The 22,462-nt window shown below is 53.8% G+C and overlaps 1 protein-coding gene across 4 annotated transcripts in view; it reads left to right on the forward strand.

The window, feature by feature from the left end:
- Window positions 1-22,462, forward strand: part of EVL (Enah/Vasp-like) — a 111,719-nt gene that overhangs the window by 65,738 nt on the left and 23,519 nt on the right. For all 4 annotated transcript variants that reach the window (XM_084889143.1, XM_084889145.1, XM_084889142.1 and 1 more), the window contains exons 2-3: window positions 6,824-6,992; window positions 12,665-12,842. In XM_084889143.1, coding sequence (XP_084745269.1) covers window positions 6,824-6,992; window positions 12,665-12,842 — 347 coding nt within the window. The remainder of the gene's footprint in view (window positions 1-6,823; window positions 6,993-12,664; window positions 12,843-22,462) is intronic.

Raw genomic sequence — 22,462 nt, forward strand, 5'->3', positions numbered from 1 at the left:
AGAAGGTGGGTCCCTGCCTTGGGGACTCTGGATAAGTCACTTAGTGTGCAGTGGGTAACGGTGATCACTCCCTTCTAATCATTGTTTTGAGCGTCACATGAAATGTGGGCTTTGACCTGCACGGGCCACTGAACTGGCAGGTGTGTCCTGGCTGCGGACCTGGCAGTGAGGGCAAGCGCGCCCTGTCCTGGGGCTCCGGACCGGTAGCCAGAGCCTGCGTTCTTGGTGTGGCCGCTCGGAATCTCAGCTGCTTTTCACGTTCACTCTCCTGGCTTGTAGGTTGAAAGTAAACAAGTCAGGATTTCACACACTGGCTCTGCTTCTGCTTGGCTTTGGAAACATTTATTTATAGCCACTTCCCCCTGGCCTCCCACTGCTCCCTCCCTCGCTTATTCCCTTGGCAGCTACTGAGCCCATGCCTGTTAATGAGAACCTACCGTGCCACCCCGAGAGGGTGTGGAGGGGGACCTGGCGGTCAGACCTGACTGCCCTCAAGGGGCTCATGGTCTGGGGAAGACGATGAGCTCTGACTGGCCCCCATGAAAGCTGGAGAGTGACCAGCGGCTCACAGGGCCTTTGCACGGATAACACCAGCTGGGTACTGGGCACCCTCATATAGAAAAACACAACAGCACTGTCCTGTGCCATTTTGTAGCTGCCTGGTTTTCCTGCTAGATGGGGTCTCCTTAAGGGCAGAGACGTGCCACGCCCTTCCCAGGCCCAGCTGAGGGCCTTCCTCTGGGTGGTTAGCAGTGAGCGGGAATGAATGAACACATGTCCTCTGAAGGCAGAGACATGACCTGGGCTTTGAGCAACGCTGACATGCAAATCTGTGGATGTAGGAAGAAAAACGCATGTCAGGCAGAAGAAGCATCTTTAACTTCTTGAGTAACACCAGGAAGTCAGTGCAATTGGCCCAGATGTCCAGAGGATGCTTTTGCTGTCAGACCGGGCCTTACCACCGGGCTGCCAGCTGGGCTGTGTGGACAGACTGCCCTTCTCCCCCTGATCTGCACCAGATAGGGTGTGGGTAGCGTCACAGGAGAGCAAGGATGAGGTTCTGGAACCAGCAAAGAATCTGTTATTTTAGAAATCCAGATGTAAACGGGGAAGGGAACTGTGGCCTGAGCCCTGATCACCCCGCAGGGGAGCCAGTCTCGGGGACGTGCCCCTGCTGGCCCTGTGTCTTCAAGGAGGCCTTTCTGAGTGAGGTGACTTTAGGATACATAGGGATTCCTTGCAGCCTGAGCTGGGAAAGCACCCCAGGCAGAGGGAGCAGCGTGAGTTAGAGCAAAGGGACCATCGAGTAGGATCTGTTAGGGGCCATGAGGATATTAGGGACAGAGACCAGGTGCCAGTGGGCACCCTGCGGGAGGGAAAGGGAAAGCTGGGTTGAGTAGGTGCCAGGCCCAGCAGCCAGCTCCCATCAGTGGTGTTCACTAGGTACTCAGCCTTGTGGCCGTTACTGAGGAGAGAGAGCAGGATTTCCCGGCAGGATGACAGCACCTGGTTTGCTGGCACTATCCTGGGTTTACCCTGAATGTCCTACCTCCCTGAAAGTCCCTCCATCCCAGGCAAACCGGGTTCCCAGTCCTGCTGGGGAGACATGATGGACAGAGCGATAGGTTGTTCCTTCTGAAAGAGCCACCAAGTCAGGGCATCAGGCCGAGCAGGGCCACTGCCAGACAGGGAAGCCCTGAGTCTGTCTTTCCAGAAAAGACAGGAGCAAAGAATGTGGCTTCTCCGCTGAGCCTCCAAGAGGGGCTGAGCCGCCGCCCACATTTCCATGTTCCCTGGAGCTGGCCAGCAAGACGCACCGTCAGAGGCAGCAGCCTCCCCGCTCCGCGCAGTAGGCTTATCCTCGGGCCTGCGTTTCCTGACAGATCCCAGGCCGCAGCGAGACACAGAACCTGATGCTAATCTATAGCAGGTGCTCTTGTTCGGCAGCTGCTCTCTGAGAATAAACAGAGGGGTTTGAAAGGCACACCATCATAAATGCTCTTCTTCACAATCACTTCTTCAGCGAGCAGTTGTGTCTACACAACATGCAGGGCTGGTGCGGGAAGGGAAAGCGAGCCCCGCCTTGGGGGAGCTCACAGTCCAGTTGGGCAGACGCCGAGAAGCAGGACAGACTGGCGAGTTCCATGCTGAGAGGCAGAAGCGAGCGAGCACAGGCCTCAGTGCTGGACTTTGTGGCTCCACCCTGGGCGGGTGCTCTCCACCCCAAGCCTCTGGTGACCAGCCTGTTCCTTTCTGTCGCCTTTCTGGCTTTCCACCCTCTGCCCTGGCTTGTGAACTTACCCTGTGCTGCAGGTTTCCGTAGGAAAGCCTGGAAAAGCCCTGCCAGGGATTCGCAGGTGGGGAGGGAGTCCAGGCGCCTGTACACAGGCAGAGTGTGGCTGGGCCGGAGTCTGCCGGCTTGGGACAAAGTCAGAAATTCATTCCTGGTCAGGAGGGAGTGGGTCAAGAGAGCAGCAGCTGGTGGGGCAGGATCCTGCTTTCCCGAGGGTTAGGCTGAGTGAGCAGTGTTAGACCCCGGGGGCCGGAGGGAGGGTCCATCGACCTGGTAGCTCAAACCCAACTGCATTGTCACCAGTGATGCCCACTCATGAGCTGGTGATTTGACCATCCAAAAGCAGCCCTGTGAGAATCGGCTGTAGCTTTTCTCCAGCCCCACGTGGTTCCTCAGAGCCAGACAGGATGGGGAGCACGGAGTCCACATCTACACAGGCACAGAGTGTGTGGGGCCCGTGGGGAGGGTGTAGGGACAGACTTTCTAAATTTAGTAAAGGAATTGTGTGTGTGAGTGCAGTCATTCAAAAACAATATACTTAAAAAGAAAATACTTGTCTGTCACACATGCTTTCCTCAAATGATTCGTGGTTTAGACAGATGGAGTTTCTGAAGCCTTTGGGTACCGTGAGGATTTTATTAAAACAAAACAGAACCCCAAGCGGATGGTAAGCGAGACAGCCCTGCGGCAGAGTAAGCGGGTCTTTCCTGGCCCTCAGCTTTTGTCGCTGGGAATAAATAAGCAGGTCGACAAGCAACGTCTACATGGAGGCGGGAGCAGCAGGGCTTTTGGTTAACCACGAGTTCAGTTTGAACCTGGTGTTAAAACAGCAGCAGCAGAAGGCACCCATGGCGATAATTTCATAAGAAAAATCACTGTTGGTGTTTGAGCACCTACTAGGGGCAAGCACAGCAGGGGCACTTTCTTTATGTCTCCGTCCAAGCACCCCTAAAGTGTGTGAGGTGTGCACTCTCTGCGCGGCACCTGGCCCTGCCTCCCTGCCTCTGCTCTCCCCCCCCCCCCCCACATCCCCTTCCTGATTCGCTGGGCTGAAAGCTCTTCATTGGGGGAGGGAGGACAACTCACAGCATTGCCTGCAGAGAGGCTCCCCGGCTCCCCACCCTCCAGGCCCTGGAAGAGGTAACCCTCTGTCCCCTTTCCTGAGTGGCCGTAAGCTCTGAGGAGAGTGGCTGTCACACCCGGCTCAGTGTCACTACATGTGTTTGACTCACTGGCATCTGTGTTTGTCAGACTGAGATGCCATGGTCCTATCCAGTCGTAGGACCCAGATACTCAGAGGAAATGTAACAGGTCAGAGGTCACTAGAGGAGACTGACAGGCAGCAAGGGGGCTATGTCATGGGAATAATGAATGGAAGATCCAAGATGCCCCTTCAGTCGTCCACTGGACTGTCATGCGCTGTCCAGACACCGTTGTAACACGGGAGGGCAGGGCGTGGACTGTCCCAGAACAGGAGGGGCGCCTCACAGCTGAGACCACTCCTCAGCGGGGTGGGCTGCTTTGGGGGGGCAGGTTTCCCTCGTTGGCGGTTTTCATTCAGAGGCTCGGAGTCCACTTAGGACCACCTAGAAGGCATGTCGTTTGGACATGAGAATGGATCGGACCATCTTGAGGATTCTGCTCAGCCCTAAGAGTCTACCCTAAGCATTTATGAGGCCCCTGGTCTGTGCCCGGTTCCAGGGGCACAGCAGAATGAGGCAGGCTGCCCCTGCCCTCGGGGAACCTGCACTGGAGCAGGCACATTGCTTTGGGTCTTCCAAGAAGCAGAGGCCAAGGCCCTGGGGACATCAGTGCAGGATGAAGGGAGCAGGAGCAGGCAGGGGGCTTCCGGCCAGGATGCCGGCGAGAAGGCAGGAAGGACGGACAGAGTGGGAACCTCTCAGACCACAGCACACAGGTGCTGAGGAGGCCAAGCAGGGTTTCCCCATCAAGGAGGCCCGTGTTGGGGACTGCCGGAGCAGCCTGGAGAAGCATGGCCTCTGTGCGACATGGTGGCATTCTGAGAGGTGGCCGCTCTGCTCTGCTCCGTCACAGGCCCTCCTGGAGCTCTGAAAGGCACTTCCATGGCCGCCACCAGGGGCTCTGGAGAGCGCTGCCCGCCCTGCCACCCGGCACCTGCCCTGAGAGGACTCAGCTCTGCGTCACCTCAGGGCCTCTGTGGTCACGTGCCAGCAAGCAGAGCCGGGTTTCCGCTCCCATCCCTCAGGCTCGGTGACATCCTTGTTTTGCTCGCTGACACCAGGCTGCACTCGGATCTCCCAGCCCCTGAGGCAGTCCAGGGCGGCTGAGCATGGCAGAGACACAGCTTAGCCCCTAACCTGATTCTGGCCAGTTTATATTGGAAGGAAACTAATTTAAACTGAGGTCTGTTTCTGTGTACAGTGTTAATTTCTACCAGACTTCATGAAGACAAGGCCCAGAGGCCTGGCCAGGGGAGGGCTCCTCTTCCTAAGCACATTCTCTTTTTTAAGAGATGTGTGGGCTCTGACTGATTTGGCTCAGTGGATGGAGCATCAGTCCTCAGACTGAAGGGTTCCTGGGTTCTGTTCTGGTCAGGGGCATGTACCTTGGTTGGAAGCTCAATCCCCACCTTAGTCAGCCTGCATGCAGAAGGCAGCAATTCACCAATTGACGTGTCTCTCTCACGTCAATCTTTCTCTGTCTCTCCCCCTCCCTTCCATTCTTTCTAAAAATCAATGGGAAAATGCCCTCAAGTGAGGATTAACGAGGAAGAAAAGAAAAGAAAAAAAGAAAGAACACGTGGTTTCAGGCGCCAGAAGGCAGAGGCTGGTTCTCCCTACGGGAGGGGGAAGACATGCCTGTTTTGCTCATCACCGGTTTCCCCTTAAATGTCTGTTACATGAAGGGTGAGCTGTGGGGGAAGATGCGGCACCACTGCACAAAAGGCCCTTGCAACTCACTTCTGATGCATCTGTTCCCGGACAGAGCCCCCAGCATGAGGCGTGGACAGCTGATGTCCAGGTGCCCTGGACTCCGAAACCCCAGAGCAGCGCTGGGGGTGGACAGCAAGTTTGAGGCCCAGCATAGGCTTTCCCAGGGGGTTCGACACCCAGCACTGTACGCAAAGTCGCTGGCTGGCCCCGTGAAATGTGCGAGGGACTCATGGGAAGGGCAGTGAGGGGACATGTGGGTGGCTTGTCTGCACTGTCCACTGAGCCACTGTTACGATGATGATGATGATGATGATGATGGTGGTGGTGGTGGAGGTGGTGGTGGTGGAGGTGGTGGTGATCCTCCACCACGTCAGCAGGGAGCTGACAGGTCCTGAGGAAGCTCAGCCCTCAGGGACACTTAGGCACCCCCTTCCTTGGCCAGTGGGAGGTTTCCAAGGCACTAAGGGCTGATCTCCTAAAAGCCGCCAAGCCGTCATCCCGTAACCACTGGGGCTGGGAGTGGGGCCTTTTTCAAATGTTTTATTCCCTCCAAATGTCACTTTTCCTGGCAGCTGGGGCTCATTTTGAGGACCGTCCATTAGTGCACACACTTTTGCTTCTACGAAATTATTTGGGCTCAAATTGTTGGGCTTTAACTTCTGTTTCTAATTCTAACACACTCGTGTTCACATGGCCTCCCTCTCATAGCGGCCACACCTCGCTGATGTCGGGGCGCCTGCCTTTCACCGGCCTTCCCTCTCTAACGGGGCTCCTGGTGCGCTGCAGACTGAGCAGGAGCTGCTCAGGATGAGGAGCTGGTGTGCGGAGGCAGCGGGCCTTCCCTGGCATCCAGTGGCAGGAGCGCCTGGTCTTAGCGATGGCTGTTTCCTTCTGCTTCTCCCCTGGTTTCCTGCCATTTTCTGAACAGACGACATTGTCCGTTACTAAAAGCGTACAGCAAAGCAGGCACAGCCGTGTGTTTGTTTGGACTGCTCCCGCTCTGTTCGGAGACGGCCTCATGTTTTGTTGTCTACAGAGCCTGTGTGACGGTGCCCTGTCACAGTGTCACAAACGGAGCGTTCCGTTGGCTGCTGTGAAGAAGGGTGTCTATGTCGTGTGCTCCACAGGCGGACAGAACTGGTTGGCAATCCCAAATGTGATCGCTGAACTCCTGTTTGAATTGGTATCAGTTTTCCCAAGTCTCTAAGCCTCTGTTGTTTCATCCACAAAGTGGGGTGATTGTGGCTACTTCATAGGTTGTGAAGCCCAGCACTCTCGTGCGGTACCTTGTTTCACACAGTGCCTGGAGGACTGGAGACACTTGGCCAATTGTCACTGTAATTCCTTCCGCATTCAAGCGCCTTTTCCCCTAAAAGGAGCGCTGTGCGGCTTTTCCACGCCATTGAGAGTGTTGGCACAGCACACTCCCCTCCAGCCCTGGGGCCTCTGGAGGACTCCCCCTCCCAGAGCAGCCCTCTCACAGACTGCGGGAAGCTCTGGCAGTCAGGAGGTTCTCTGCGGCAAATGGCAGGTGGCCTCTGGCTCCGAGAACGACAAAGCCAGCTTCCATCCCTCGTGGCTGCCCCTGACACTTACGTTTTCTCTTGCTCTGCAGTGAACAGAGCATCTGCCAAGCCCGGGCCTCCGTGATGGTCTACGATGACACCAGTAAGAAATGGGTACCCATCAAACCCGGCCAGCAGGGTTTCAGCCGGATCAACATCTACCACAACACTGCCAGCAGCACCTTCAGAGTGGTCGGAGTGAAGCTGCAGGATCAGCAGGTGAGTGCCGGAGCCACCCATGACACCCGAGCCTGTGCCGCACATGCTCACCAAGTGCACGCATAAAGACACATGTGCACACAGTATAGTGAAAAGAGGCCCAGGAAGTAAGGTCAGGTTTGGAGTCAGAAGATCTGGGTTCAGATTCTGACCCCATTCTCCAATGACACCTTGAGCAAATTATATTTTCTGAACACCATTTTTCACATCTGTCTCATAGAGGTGGTACCCACATCCTGCATACTTCTGTGTGTTAATGTAACAGAATAAAATAATAGATAAGATAAGAAACAGCTTTGAAAAATATATTGTACAAATATATTAGTTTTATTCTATGCTGACATATCCATGAGTAATATGACAATAAAAATTTTTTTTGGTTCGACCCCCTAAGTCAAGCATGTCAAATTCAAAGGCTAACACAGGCCAAATAAACAAGTTTAAGTTTTAAGTTTATGTGGGCTGCAAAAAAAAAACCCACAAGAGTTTCAATTTTCATAGAAACGTAGGTTTATTTCGATAGAGACATGCTGAATACAAAGGGCTGAAATAAATGAGTAATCATTAACATAAAATAATAGAACATTTGAATAAAAATTAATATTTCTCTTGAACATTAACTTACCAGGCACTGAATAACTGCACAAGTTAATAAGCGTAACACAAATAAGCCTATTTTCCTTGTTCTCTGAAAGTGAAATATTTTCTGTTGCGCACACCAAACAAGTCAGTCCAAGACTAATGATGTGGCAATCGGCTGCTGAAATTTTCACTGCTGGTATTAGTGGAGAGAAATGGTGTATCTGTGCGGAAGGGAAATGAATACAGCATGATTATAGTAATCGGTCATTAGTGAACATTACAATTATTAATAATTATGTATAACAGGATATTGTAAAAATTAAGTTACAAAATTTTTATTAAAAAGATTCTTACATACTGTTATATTGGCTGGGCCACAAAAATATTCGTTGTGGGCCACTTGTGGCCTGCAGGCCGCAAGTTTGACATGCTTGCCCTAAGTCTTACTTTGGAAGGAACAGCAAGTTGATTTAAAGAATTTGGGGTCATTGCTCTCCCTAATAGTGCATCTCAAACATATCAGATAAAGGTAGTTTGTGAGGGAACCTGGTAATACCTCCACAGATGCAGGGTGAGTCCACCCATGTCAGGAACAGCCGTGCACACATAAGTAAGACGGAGCAGTCTAATGGGTCAAGGACCAGAATAGACGTGGAGAAAGGGCCCGTGTGGCCTAACCACGGGGACTCTGGTTAGTGCTTTAGTGCTCGCCCCTCTCTCTTAGAGATTGAAAGGGACACAGTTAGCAGTGAAGTCAACAGACCTGTGGTTTCAGCATTTGTGAGACACTCGACCTAAATAGCCTCTCCGGCATCCTTGGTTGGTCAGGCCTTGGCTAAGCTAAGCAGCAGGTTAGCCGCTATCTGCAAGCATCAGCATGTTAGCAATTAGAAAAGAGAGGACCGCTCCGGCTGGTGTGCCCTAGTGGTTAGAGTGTCAGCCTGCACACGGAAGGGTCACAAGTTTGATTCCTGGTCAAGGGCACAGACCTGGGTTGCAGGTTCAATCCCCAGCCCGGTCCGGGTGCATGTGGGAAGCAACCAGTCGATGTCTCTCTCCCTCTCATTCTCTCTCTCTTTCCCTCTCTCTCTCTCTCTCTCTCTCTCTCTCTCTCTCTCACTCTTCCCCCTCTTGTCCCCACTCCATCTCTTCCACTATCTCTAAAAATCAATGGGAAAAATATTCTTGGGTGAGGATTTAAAAAAAGAAAAGAAAAGAGAGAACAGAAACTTAAGACTATTTTTAGTGACTGCCAGTTGACAGTGTTTCTGCTTTGGCCAAAATAGCCCTAAGTTTCAGATTCTGTGGCTAAAAGGGACGTCCCCGCTTCAGGACTCCTGACTGAAGGTAGTCTCTCTAGCCTGGAACTCTTGGTACCTTCAGAGGCATCCCTTTCCCTGTTGACAAGCTTACTGGTAAGAAGGTTTCTCTGAAAACCTCCTAGAAGCGGCTTCCCTGTTCTTCCAGCTCATCGGCTCTAGCTCTGCCTTATAGAGGTATACCGCACCATGCATTGAAGGATACATAGACCCTTAGTTCCCATTATGGTGACAACCAAAACATCTTACCCATTTTCATAACATACCCATGGGTGGGGCTGACGTGGGCATACCACTCTGGTACTTGCCTTTAACATAAGGCGCGTTACCCAGTGCAGTTTCCGAATCAAGTGGGTGTCCCTAAGTGATTGCTTTCATATGACCAGTTCTCCACTCCCTTCGTGCCTCTTGGTTGCCCTTCAGGGTGCTCTGGGGAGATGGAAGGTACGCTGGAGGGGGCACGGGACTGGAGAACAGGATTCCCGGACACTAGCGCTCACCTTGTTCTCAGGAGGCTCCACACCTCCCTGCCTCCTGCGGAGGAAACCACACGGCGGGGCTCATTTGGGAGGAGGACTTCCCGTGCCGGAGACTCTGGCAGCAGCCCTCAGTGACCCCTGGACGCCTGCATAGTACTCTTGGCTTGTGGTTTCTCCCTTTCAATATCCTATATAATAAAAGGCTAATATGCAAATTGTCCCCTTGACCGGGAGTTGGGGTCAAGACCAGCTAGCCAAACACCCACGGCCCCTCCCCTGGCCAGCCCAGCTCATTTGGCCTCAATCGGGGCAGGCCAGCCGGATCCTACTCATGCACAAATTCGTGCACCGGGCCTGTAGTTTATAATATATCACTCCACTCTCTTCTGGCCTGCAGGATTTCTGCTGAGAAATCTAATAATAATCCAATGGTGTTTCCTTTATAGGTTGCCATCATTTTTTCCCTGGCTGCCTTGAGAATTTTTTCTTTACCATTAACTTTTGACAATTTAGAACGTGTCTTGGAGAAGTAGTTTTTGTGTTGAGATAATTAGCTATTCTAATAGCATCTCATACTCAAATACCCAATTCCTTACGTAGGTTTGGGAAGTTCTCATCAATTATTTCTTTGAATAGGCTCTCTGTTCCCTTCTCCTTCTGGGATACCCATTTTTCTAATGGAGTCAGATCGTTCTCATAGAGTTCTTTCACTTTTTTAACTCTTAGTTCTCTCCTTAGTCCACCTGAATCATTTCCAGATTTCTGTCTTCAAGCTCATGAACTCTTTCTTCCATCTTGCCTGCTCTATTTCCAACGCTCCCTAATGCAGTCTTCATCTCATTTATTGAGGTCTTCAGTTTCAGAATTTCTGTTTGGAGATATATATATATATATATTACTAATATATATATTAATTATTCCTGAGCTCATTGAACTGCCTTTCTAAATTTTCTTGTATCTTGTTGAGTTTCTTCATTACTATGTCTTGAATTCTCTGTCATTTGCATATCAGTCTTCCATGACTTTGAGGTTGGTTTCTGGAGACTTGTCATTTTCTGTACACTGGGATAGACTCTTCTTGTTCAGGTACTGTTTGAACTTAATTCAGCAAATTGATAATTAGAGATCTTTCTTTTGTTTCCCAGTAGATGGTGCTGTAGAGCAAGTTTTGTTTTCTCTTACCAGCACTACTTGCACCTCCTGGTTGCAACAGGTGTGGAAATTGACTCCTGGGTGACCGGGGTGGTGGTGTCCCCACTCTGTCCAGGTTGCCTCAGTCTCAGGGCACCACCACTGTGGCAGGTTTGGGGGAGCCAGGTTCTGGAGCAGCAGCACTGACTCCTGTACTAGTGGCCTTGTAGCCCCGGGCACCATTGTGCTATTAGGGGCATCTCCATAACTGCTCCTTCTGCCTCTGTGTTCCCAGCAGTGGGGGGGAGAAGAGGGAAAGGGAGCTGGCTTTATGGGCACCAACCCTGCTTCTGCCCTGCTTACCTTCCTCTGGGCCATAGTGTGGGGCCACTCCTGACTCCTCCACTGCTACTGTGTTAGCTGGGCCTTGGCAGCTGCTGAACTACACCTGCAGACACTGTCCCTATAGATGCTGCTGTAGCGCATACTTACCTTCCTTCTGTCCCACATCCATGCAGGTTCCAGTACATCCACCTGCAGGTGTACTGGTATGTGGGTCTCTCACGCATGTTTTTGTGCTGAGCAGAGGAACCTTTGTTGGATTATAGATATCTGACGTGGAAATTTAAGGGGAGACAGATCCAAAGGGCTCTTACTCTGCCATGATCCTGATGTGAGAAGAGTTTTTGGAAGCATAAATTAATAGAGCCTTCCGAAAAATGGTTAGACAGACCGTGTCTACTCAGTACACACCTGCATCCACTGAAAGACATGTCTGAAAATACTCAGTTTTATTAATAACCAACAGCTAGAAACTGCACAGATGTCTATGAACCGGACAATGGATTGATTATTTATGGTATATCAAAAAAATGAAATGTGCCCTGGCTGCTGTTGCTCGGTGGTTAGAGCTCCTGAGCACCAAAGGGTCACATGGTTGATTCCCAGTCAGGAACTATATCCGGGTTGTGGATCCCACCACCATCGGGGTTTATATGTGAGCCAACCTATTGATGTTGTTCTCTCACATCAATGTTTCTCTCTCTCTCTCCCCACCTTCCTATCTCTAAAATCAATGAAAAACACATCCTTGTGAGGGTTTTGTTTTTTTTGTTTTTTTTAAGATGAAATGTTACTAATAGATGTTTCTCTTCCTCTCTTAAAATATAAGGCGAAATATTATGTAGCAATAAATAAGAATTAAATACTTATAAATGTAATAACATGGATGAATCTCATAAACATTATGTTGAGTGAAAGAAACAAGAGTATATGCCATAAGAATCTACGTCTGTATAGTTCAAGGGCAGGTGAAAGTAACTCATGGTGATAATGGTCAGAAACGCAGTCACCATGCAGAGGGGTCAGGGACGCAGAATAATGCTCCAGGCCTCCCACCCCTTCGTGAGCCCCACTGGCTAACAATCCTGTTCCATGTCTGAAGGAGAAGGTTAGAGGCCAGGCAGGCCTGGCATGGAACCCCCTGCCTGCTGTGAGCACCTGAAGGTCGGGTTCTAGCTGCTCTCTGTAGCTTGCCCTGGTGGGCCTGGCATTGAGTCAGTTGATATTTCTTGCTTGATTAATAATAAAGGTATTAATGCTTACATTGGTGTGGCACGTTTTAACTTTTCCAAGTGATCCTGCTAACTACGGGCCCATTTATTAATGCAGCCCAAGTACTAGACTTAATGCAAAGGGCGCTGGAAGGCCTAAGTGGGAATTGGAAAAGACCCTTGCCCTTCGGATCTCCGTGTCTGTAAGTCTGGATAAGCCGTGCATCACGGTGGGGCCTTTGCAGTAATCCCACGAGGGCAGTACAGCCAGGATTGCCATCCCCCTTTTGTAAGTGCAGAACCTGAGCCCCGGAGAGGTGCGGTGCCCACTGGGGCGACACAGCTGGAAGGACCCAAGGAGCCCGACTCCCAGCTCAGGGCTCTCCTCTGGATGCTGTGACCGCACAGGATTACAGTTCAATGACGTGACCAGAGATCCTGTGGGAAAGCCGCCTGGGCGTGCTCTCCCCTGCTGTGACTTACCCCCACCCCTACCATCCTGTCCTCTGGTAGCCCCTGGGGACACACTATCCTTGCCTCAAAGCCGCTCCCTCCAGCTCACTTACCTTTTATTTATTTACACGTATTTCTCGCTCTTTTTCCTCCAGGTTGTGATCAATTATTCAATCGTGAAAGGGCTGAAGTACAATCAGGCGACACCAACCTTCCACCAGTGGCGAGACGCCCGCCAGGTCTATGGCTTGAACTTCGCCAGTAAGGAGGAGGCAACCACGTTCTCCAACGCCATGCTGTTTGCCCTCAACATCATGAATTCCCAGGAAGGAGGTAAGCGGGCTCTGCCCCATCTGCGGCTGCGCCGAGCTCCTCTCCTGTTCCCGGAGCCGCCCACAGCTCTGGCTCTCGGGCGCCCTCCTTCCCACCTGCGCTGAGCTGGCGCGTAGGAACTGCCACCCGCCTGTATGTTTAAAGGGAAACGCATGGTGTTGACATCTCTCGCCGATGGTGAGATACAGACCTGCGCTGATGTGTTCCTAGGAGTATATGTCCAGGCCTGTGTCACACTGGTCACCTGCTTCCAGGTTCCAGATCCAAACTCAGCAGAGGTGGGAGGGAGGAAGCAACCATGTATTCTTTAATTCGATTACTTATGCCTAACAAACTTTAACTAAACATTGACCAAGCGTAAGAACCTGGTGGGCAGAATATATAAGAAGTGAATAGATGAATCATAAGCTGCCAATTATGCTGTCCTAAGTCCTCGGGAAAGTGCGAGCAAAGGAAGGGAAACAAGTAACCGCCCATCTGGGCTGCCAGGGAGGCTTCGACAGGTGGCGGCATTTGAAGGATGAGGGGGTCACATGGCAGAGGTGGGGGCGGGCCTGGGGCAGAAGGAGCAGCACACACAGGGCACCCGGGCATGAAACCTGGGGGGGGGGGGGGTGCTAAGAAGGCACTGCAGCGTTCCCGAGGCCTGGGGTGCAGGTGGGGAGGGCGCTGGAAAGGAACCCAGAAGGTGGGGGGCTCACAGTGAAAGGTCCCACAACCTGAAGACTTGGGTGCACTTGATACTTCTGCAGACAGTGGGTGGGTGGGGAGGGGGTTGCTAGCAGAAGTTCCTAAGTAGGCAGTTAAAGCGATGAGCAGAAAATACATGTGGCTTGAATTGGAAATTTGCAGCGTTAGCTTAGAGGGCGGACAGAGGCTTCCCGGGCGTGGGTGACTCAATAGCCACGGGCATGGTCCTGCACTTGGCTAGAGACCTCACCTTGCTGGAGCCTGGGACCCACGGCTGGGGCTGAGCACTGGTTCTGCCGAGGGGCCCTGGGACAATGACTTCATTCTTCTGCGCTTCACTTCCTTATCTGTGAAGTGGGGGTGCTATGGGTAATTTTTACATTTAACTGACTAGAATGTAAAATGTTTAGCAGACTGCCTGACATATATCGACCGCCCAGGTTAGTATTGTGGTATAATTTCTGTCTCTGCTGTTGCTGCTGCCAGACTGGGGTGGGAAGTGGGGAGTCGTGGTACTGAGAACCTGGGGGAGCGAGCAGACATCTATTGTCCTGTACACTGCAGCTGTGCGACCCAGTTTCAGCCCTAGGGAAGATGGTTGTGTGGTTTTGTTTTGTTTGTAAATGAACATGTTTTGAGTATGCTTCCAAAAGTCTTACACAGAAGAGGTACGTACAGAGGTCTTTCCCCTCTTGAAGTGGCTCCAAAGTGTGTGGACTTTCTGCTACGGACGTGGGGCGCGTGCTGGGGCAGCTGCTCATCCACGACGTGTGGAATGGTCTGAGCAGGGCTGAAACATGGTAGGCACCATATGAACAAATGCTCATTAAACGTTGCCACCCAAGAGCCTTGAGCCTTGTGGTAAAAGGAGCTGAGTTGAAGGTTCTGATCTGAACTACCTCACCTGCCCCAGAATGTGAGTTCAGCTCTGTTTTAACATCTGGATACCTTGAGGGTCAAAACACAAGGTTTCAATTAAGTCAGACAACTAACTTTCAAAGCAACTGCTTACATTAAATAAAAACCTAGTTACTTTATTAAGTTCACCATAGAATCACAAGGAAAGCAGTTAATCCACCTGTTACTGTTTTCACATAAGAAACCTGTGACCCGTTATGAGAATAACTTACTGGTGTCGGGCAGGAGCTCCGATTCAGAACCCAGACCTCTCTGCCGGGCGAAGGGGTGTCTTTGTTGGGGGGAGTGGGTCACAGTGTGAGTGGCCTGGTCTCACACGTGCATCCTGAGTAGCAGGTGCCCGTCTGGGTCCATCGGCCGTGGCAGGTCTGCTTCTGTGGGCGGCGAGCTGCTGCGGAGGGGCCCCGCGCCCACCGAGGGCTGTGCTGCTCCTTCCCTGAGGGATGGCCTGTGGCCAGTGCGTGCTCCAGTCTGAGACGGACAGCTGAGGTTTTACACGTGTGCGCCAGGACAACCGGGAATCTTTAACAACAGCAGTTTTGCCGGCATTTGAACTTCATCGTGTGTGTGTGTGTGTGTGTGTGTGTGTACATGTGTACGCACTCCACACAGTGTCTTCCCTCCAGGCTGTGTGTCCGTGGTCAGTTGCTGTGGCTGTGGGGTGGGACTCCATGGTGCGGCTGTGCCACACGGTCCAGCCTTCCTGCTCTCGGCAGTTCGGCCTCTGCGCTGGGCCCCGCGCAGGCAGCCTCTCCCCCACCAGCTGCCGCGGAGGCCTGGCTGCCAGCTCCCTGGCCTTCCCTCCCGGTGGGGGCAGTGTGTAGTAGCGAAGAAAGCATTTGCTTGGTGGCAGCGAGAGCATCTATCCAGCCTCTACCCTGACACCTATCTCATCAGGGGGTTGTGAAGATTAAACTCGCAATGTTTATAGAGCCCTTGGCGGGCAGTGCCTGGCAGAGGGGCTGGGGTGAGGACACCGGGTCCCTCCCCGTCCACATCCAAAGAAGCAGCATGGTGAGGCGGAAGCGCGCACCTCGGAGCCTGGGTGTCCTGGTGCCGAGTACGCCTCCCATCTCCCCTGTCCCCGCTGCCCTCTGTGCCTCCCTCCTGATACCAGAGGGTGGGTTCCCGCCTGCTTCAGATGCCAGCAGGGACCCAGTGTCCGTCACCGGTGCTTAAATCGGAGGTTCCCACACCCCGCCCCCCACGGGGCTCAGTTTATTTCACAGAGCTCAGGAAGACCTTTTACTCACTAGGTCACTCACTGGTTTCTGGTAAAGGATGTAACCGCAACCGCCAGATGAGCCAGACCCCTGGGGCCAGGTGGGGGGGGAGGGGCGTGAGCACCGTGCCTCTGGGTGCTCACTCCACACACTCCCACTGACCAGCAGTGTGACCGAGCAAGTCCCTTCTGTGAAAGCAGACAGGATCGGGCACTGAGGGTTAGAGGGTTACCTGCCACAATACCTGTGTGGGCACCTCATCGCTGTCCTGTCCAGCTGTTTCCTTCGGCTGCCCCACCCTGCCCACGCTTTTTCCAGATCCAGTCCTTTGTTCCCAGGTCCAATAGTCACCTGCGATACTGCTTTAGTTATCCGCAGACTTCTCCCCTGGTTATAGACCGGCTCATTGTCCAGGAGAGCAGGGCCAACTGATGGGATCCAGCCACCTTCTGGAGAGAATTTCTAGGAAAACCTTCATCCTCAAAGCCCCTGTTGCGGGGAAGACCATAGTTGAGGCCCAGGTGGGGCTGGGGAGTGGGGGTGGGGAAGGAGTCTCAGGCGTAGGGAAATAGCACCTACATTTTGCAGACAAAGCTAAGCCCGCTGAGGGCAGCACCTGTGCTGGGACACTCAGCAAGGTAGGCAGAGCTGGGGCCTTACCTCAGGTTTCTCCCTCCAGCCCAGGAGGCTCAGGTTTGACACACCCACTCCTTCCTAAGAAAGCCTTTCCCTGACCTGGCTGCTGTGAGGCTGGAGGAGGGGAGCTGAGGACAGAAAGCAGTATTCAGGAGGCGTGTGAGTTCTCACCACTGAAATCAAGGCAGATCCTCCCCGTGGGTGGAGCCACCTGCCCTGGCGGCTAAGTTTCAGTAGCGTTCTCCCTCAGGAGCCATCGGGAGCCATGCTATCTATCCTTCAGCTCACTCCCGCGGCCTCCCCTGCATCCAGACCAAAACAGGTTTTCTGTCTCAGCTCCCACCAAGATTACCCCAAGAAACTTCCCAGGTCAGAAGGTCCAACAACCCCTAATCATCACAGTCACAGATACTCCCAGGAGGAGGCGGGAGTGACCAGGGAGCTGGCCACGCTTCATGTGACTGAGCCTGAGCATATCAGGGAGAGGGGAGAGAAAGCTCCAGAGCCCCCCATGGCATATAGTAGGCCATCCCCTCAGACCCCCAGGGCCTGGGCTCAGGGACACACCCAGTAGGCTGAGCAGGGAGGGGCGCTGGGGTACGTGTCCCAGCACCCGGACTTCTGAGGCAGGAATGCCCGTGGGACAGCAGCGTGGAGTTCATTCACAGGGTCGGAGTCGGGAGCCACCGGCTGCCTGACCTTGCGCAGGACTCTGTCCAGGCCTCCTCTGTCCAGGCTTGTAAACAACATGGTGATGTTTACTTCCGGTGAGGTCAGGGAGTACCAAAGCATAGGTTGATGGTGGGAGCTCTGAAGACGCGCTGACCAGGGCAGCTGTGCCTGGAATTGAGTTCAAGCCTCTGGCGTGCAGGCTCAGCCCGTGTGGATTTTCTCCAGAGGCCTGAGCTGGGCCCGCGGTTAGCTGTGGGAGCCTCCGATGCTGAGGCAGGTGTTGGGGGGCTGGGCAGGACTGGAGCAGAAGCAGAACAGTCAAGGGCACCTTCGTTTCCAGTTTGGGGTTGAATGCAAAGAATTTCAAACTGGTCATGTTGGGGAGTTCCAGGGGCCTCGCCCTGACGCGGCTGGAGTGGCTCCACTCTATTTTCCCGCCGGGGCTCTGAGTCTGAGAAAAGGAAAAGGGGGCGCACCTGGGAGCCTAGTGGCGTGCACGTGGGGTGGATTAGAACCCGGGGAAGCGCTTGTTTCCATCAGCCTAGGATTTAACAGCACCGCCTCCCGTAGCTGGCGCTTGTGGTAGCATCGTGGCTGTATTTCAGGATGTGACTGTCCTGAGCCTGGGTGGTAAGTGTTTCCCACCTTCTCCTGGGGCCCTGTGCTAACCCCCGTCCAGGTCAGCGTCAGTGCGAGCGAGGGAGGCCCAGGCAGGACTGACAGCCGCTTCCTCACCCTGTTCCCTTCAGAGGGCAGAGTCGGGCTGAATTCTGCTTTTTTTCCTAAAGATGAAGACATTCTGGGCTGTCTTACTCCCCTCATACAGGAAGGAGGCCCAGCTTGGGGCGCCTGGAAGCCCGAGGAGCTGCCCCTCCCCAGCCTCTGCTCCTGACTGCCCTCTGCTGGCCGCTCCTGAGGGCCAGGCGCCTGGGTCAGGCAGGCCCTAGCTCCCTTCCTGGCCAGGCCTCACAGGTCACAGGCCACTTACAGGAAGCCCTCTGCCGCTGTCCCTCTCATCTCCCGCCCAAACCTTCAGGCCCCGCCCCTGTTCTCAGAACCTGCTCCCCGGTGAAGCCTTTGCAGCCACGTGACAGGACTGCTCCCCGCACCCCAGGGGGCTTTACCTGTGCTCCATCATGACAGTTAGCACCACTTGTCGTGTCCTCTCCTTCTAGCATTGAACCCAGTCAGGTCTTGGGTCCTCGGAACCAACGTTCTAGCGAGCCTGGGAACTCTTGCCACATCCACGAGCTGGACACCTCAGCCCCACACTCCCATGCCTCCCCCAGAGGGTTGGAGCAGGACCCTGCCTGGCAGCCTCTCTCCCCTCTTCAATCTGTCCTCCCTGCTGGCACTTCCAGGGTGACCTCTCTAAAGAACAGGTCACTCCCACCAGGCCCTTCGCAGCCGGGCTCTTGCTCCCTGCAGTCGTGCCCACCCCCCCCCACCCCCCACCCCCCCCACACACACACACACACCTCACTTTGTGCTGAGCCGTGCACGATGGGGTCATGCTCCCTGCTCCGGGCGCCCTGCCCTCTGCTGCCCACCGCCCTCACTCTAAACTCTGTGTCCCACGGGGTTGGACTCCTGGTTTGCTTCCTAGACTGTGAGCCCTCAGGGGCAGGCGCCCTGAAGAAGGGCTGTTGCATCCTAGGTGTTTGGCGAGTGGAGGGCTCGCCATTTGCTCCCTCATCTGTTCTGTGTGTCCGCAAGCCGGGCGCTTCCTGCCCTCACACCGTCCTCTGAAGACCAAGGTGACGTTCCTGAAGCAGCAGCGCTCTCCAGCCTGGAACTGGGCGCAAGGTGAGGGGTGCTATCTGTGATTGAGGGACATGGCACATAGAATTGTCTCACACAGAAATCGCACCCGTCACCTTGGCCCAACTCGCACCGCCCCTGACGATGGAGCACGCCCGCCCAGCCCGCAGCCCCGTGTCCCCGGACCTGCAGTTGCCGTGGCCCTCAGGGGTGTGCTCATCAGATATGAACTCAGAGCTCGGTTCAAGTATAGCTTGTGCAGGGTGTGCCCTGGGACAAGTCACTTCTTCCGGAAACTCAGTTTCCCCATCTGTGCGATGGGTTAGTCAGACCTACCTCACAGGGTGGTTGTGAGGGTGGCAGGAGATGATGCTTGTGAAGGTTCTTGGTCAGCTGTCAATGACTAGCTACTAGAAGTTACTCTTTGCTTCAATATGTGAAAAGTTAACCACACCAGCTCCTGGGGCTGCTGCAGCCTGTGCTCTGGACACGGGGTGAGGAAAGCAGGGCTTGGCCTGAGCTTGCAGGGTTGAGGGCAGCTGGGGAGGACCGGATGGGAAGGAGGATTCTGGTGGAACAAGCAGATCTTGGTGGTTTGGGGGTCCCAGAAGAGGCTCTGCCTGGCCCTTGGGGTCTCCCTCTGCACATTGGTGGGACTTGGTATCCCTCCTGGGGACTCCTAACTTCTGAACACCCTGCTGCCGCCATCGCCTTCCTTTAAAGATGCTGGTGTGTTTGCACTTCGCTCCTGGAGAAGCACTCCTCCCACAGCCCGGGACTCCCTCCCTGGCGCTAACGGAAGATGTCCTTGGAGTTTTGGTTTTCCGTAGGTGAGCCTGGGCACCACACCCGGTCAGGCTGTGAGACAGCAAGTGGTTCCCACGCAATGCTGCCTCGCCAGGCCTGCCTAATGAGCCTTGGGTTGGGCACAGTGAGCAGCTCTGGGCAACACTGGTGACTGACAAAATGACACAGAGTCAGGGGCAGATGACAGGGTGCCAGGCCCATGCTCCAGGTCATGGCACACAGCAGCTCTGTCACCTGGAGCAAGCCATTTCACCACCCGAGCCCTAGTTTCCTCATCTTTACAATGAACCTAACAACCACCTGCAGAGGCTTGAGGCCTAGGTGATAAAGTAGATGGGAACATGGTTTCTGCTGGAGCACCCAGTCCCGAGACACTTTCCTAGGCTCTCACCCCTCTACACAGCGAGTCATGACTGGGTGGGACGAAGTGGTGACACCCCCAGGGCTACCCCCACGCTCCTTAAGAAAAGGAACAGGTCTTGCCCTGGCGGGTATGGCTCAGTTGGTTGGAGCAGCGCCCCATGCACTGAAAGGTTACTAGATCGATCCCAGTCAGGTTACATACCCAGAAGCCTGCCTTTCTTCTGTCTGGTGTGTGTGTGTGTGTGTGTGTGTATGTGTGAGTGTGTGTGTGTGGCCTAAAGTGACCCCCAGTCTCCTGAGTCCTTGAAAGTCTTGTGTCCTAAAAACTCATACAGATTTTATTTTCTACTCTATGAATATTTCCCTGTTTTGAACTATTTACCATTCAGTGTAGAAGGGTGGTCAGCGTTCTCCCCGTACATACCCCCAGAGCACACCACGCTGTTGGAGTGCCCACCCCTGGGTTGGAAGGGCCATTCCAGTTCAGGAGTAGCGTCAGGGAGTGCTCGGGCCCCTAGCAGAGCAGGCGTGGCCAGCCTCATTAATCGCATGCTCTTGAAGATCTGTTCTGGGAACACGGAATAAAAATTGGGAGTAAATACTTGCTGAAGAAACAAATACATTTCACTAACAAACTCATAGGCTCATGGTATGAGAAAAGGCCCTGTGGTCATATCAGCCAAGACCCTCATCTTAGAGATGGAGAAACTGGCTGGGAACGTCAGACCCGGAGAATCGGGATTCAAATTCAGCCAGCCGCCTGGTTTCAGAGGCACTTGTTCCTCCTGGCCCCTTTTGCACACACTGATGTTGAAATGTCACCACTGCCCACCTGGGAGGGCAGGAGAGTCTGTGATCCCATCCAGCACAGCTTCTCTGGTGGGGGCTGATGGAGAATTAACAACAGGTCTGGTAACAACGCTTTCGGTTTCTCCAGCGCCTCCCTCCTGACATGTCCCTGTGCCGCACCTGGAAGCAAAGTGGCCCGTGCTGGCGGGCAGGTCTCAAGTTGGATGTCTGCCCACTGGGTACTGCCCTGAGGCTTCTCCTTTGGGAGGTTTCACAACAGAACCCATGGTAGAGGTGGCCCCACAGAGACAGAGGGAGCTATTGTGACAGTCTGGGATTGAGGCTGCAGGCCCGGCCTGGTTCCGGCTATCTCTCTGACTAATTTAATGCAGTCAACTTCTTCATCTCTCTGGGCAGCCATGGCCCAGTAGGGTAATGATGGCCACTGCTGGCCTCTTCATGCGGTGTGTTATGAGAATTTCATAGGCAGCGTTTACTATGACATGCTAACTACTCAGAACTACCTAGCAGGGAAAGAGACAGGCATTGTCAAGTTGCACTGTATCCACTCTAGGCTGATCAGCGTGCCATTGATCCACACACCAAGACAAGTGGTGCTTTTGTTAATTTTCAGACAAGAAACAGAGTTAGAGAGGTTCAGTAACCTGCCCAAGGTCAGAGTGACTGACAGATCCAGGACTCTATTTAGCTCTAAGTGGCTTCCGGTTCCACGGGCTCAGAACAGTGCCTGGAGCCTAGTGCGCAGTCAGTAGGTGGTGGGCGCGGCTGCTGCCAGCCTCTGATGCTTCCTCTCCAGCGCAGCCCAGGGGGCGGAGGGGAGGGGCATGGATTAAGTCCCAGGGAGGGAAAGTGACCCGCTCCCCGAGGTGCAGAGCCCACTAGAATCGATTGCTAATTGTCTGGGGAAGGATTTGGACAGGCAGGGCCCGTGTGAGCCCTGAGTCTGGAGAGGAGATGCCAGCCTTCAGATGGCCTTCATTGGCAGTGAGTGGGGGCTCCCTCAAATTCCTTTGAAGTCCAGCTTGTGCCTTACAGACTCATTCGTGTTTTGCATATTTGCATTTTAGTCCAGGGAGGTGAAGAGGGAGCAATCAGTATTTATAAGGGAGATGGTGCCTGGCTATTGGGGACACAGGACTGGAGGAGGCAGGGGGGTTGGGGAAGAGTAAGGGGGACCAGCTGGGCCAGGCAAGTCAGAGTGTAGGCGTCAGGTCCCAAAACAGGATTTCTCAAGGGAACCAGCGGGATCCACTGCTTTCCTGGCCGGGGAACAGCATGGAGGAGCTAAGCTTTCTGTCTCACGTGAAAGCAGGGGCTCAAAGACACGAGCCTGGGGCAGAGAGGCCAGGTGGGGGCTGTGGAAGACCCCAGTAGGAGAGCATGCGTCTGGATGTAGGCAGGGCAGCGAAGGTGACCTGAGGACAGTCAGTGGGAGAAACAGCTTTTTCTGCTGTTTGTGGCCCTTCTGGGGATGAGTGGGGGGCAGAGAGGATGAACCACAGGGTGGGAAGCAGCCATTGCCTCTGTGAGAAGGTGCCGGCGCGGTTTCAGACAGGGAGAGTTGGAGGCGATGCCGCGTTTGGCAGGTCCCACAGGCGTTCTCCACGCACATTGTGCCAGGCCCTGAGCAGGGTGCTGGGGTCCAGAGCAGGGCAAGGCCTGGGCCGCCCTCTCAAGGAGCTCACGGTTCAGGGGGTGCACAGCAGCTCCATGTGGACTGGGAATACAATCCTTAGGACA

This window comes from Pipistrellus hanaki (genome assembly GCF_964339955.1).
Source record: "Pipistrellus hanaki genome assembly, chromosome: 1".
Lineage (NCBI taxonomy): Eukaryota > Metazoa > Chordata > Mammalia > Chiroptera > Vespertilionidae > Pipistrellus > Pipistrellus hanaki.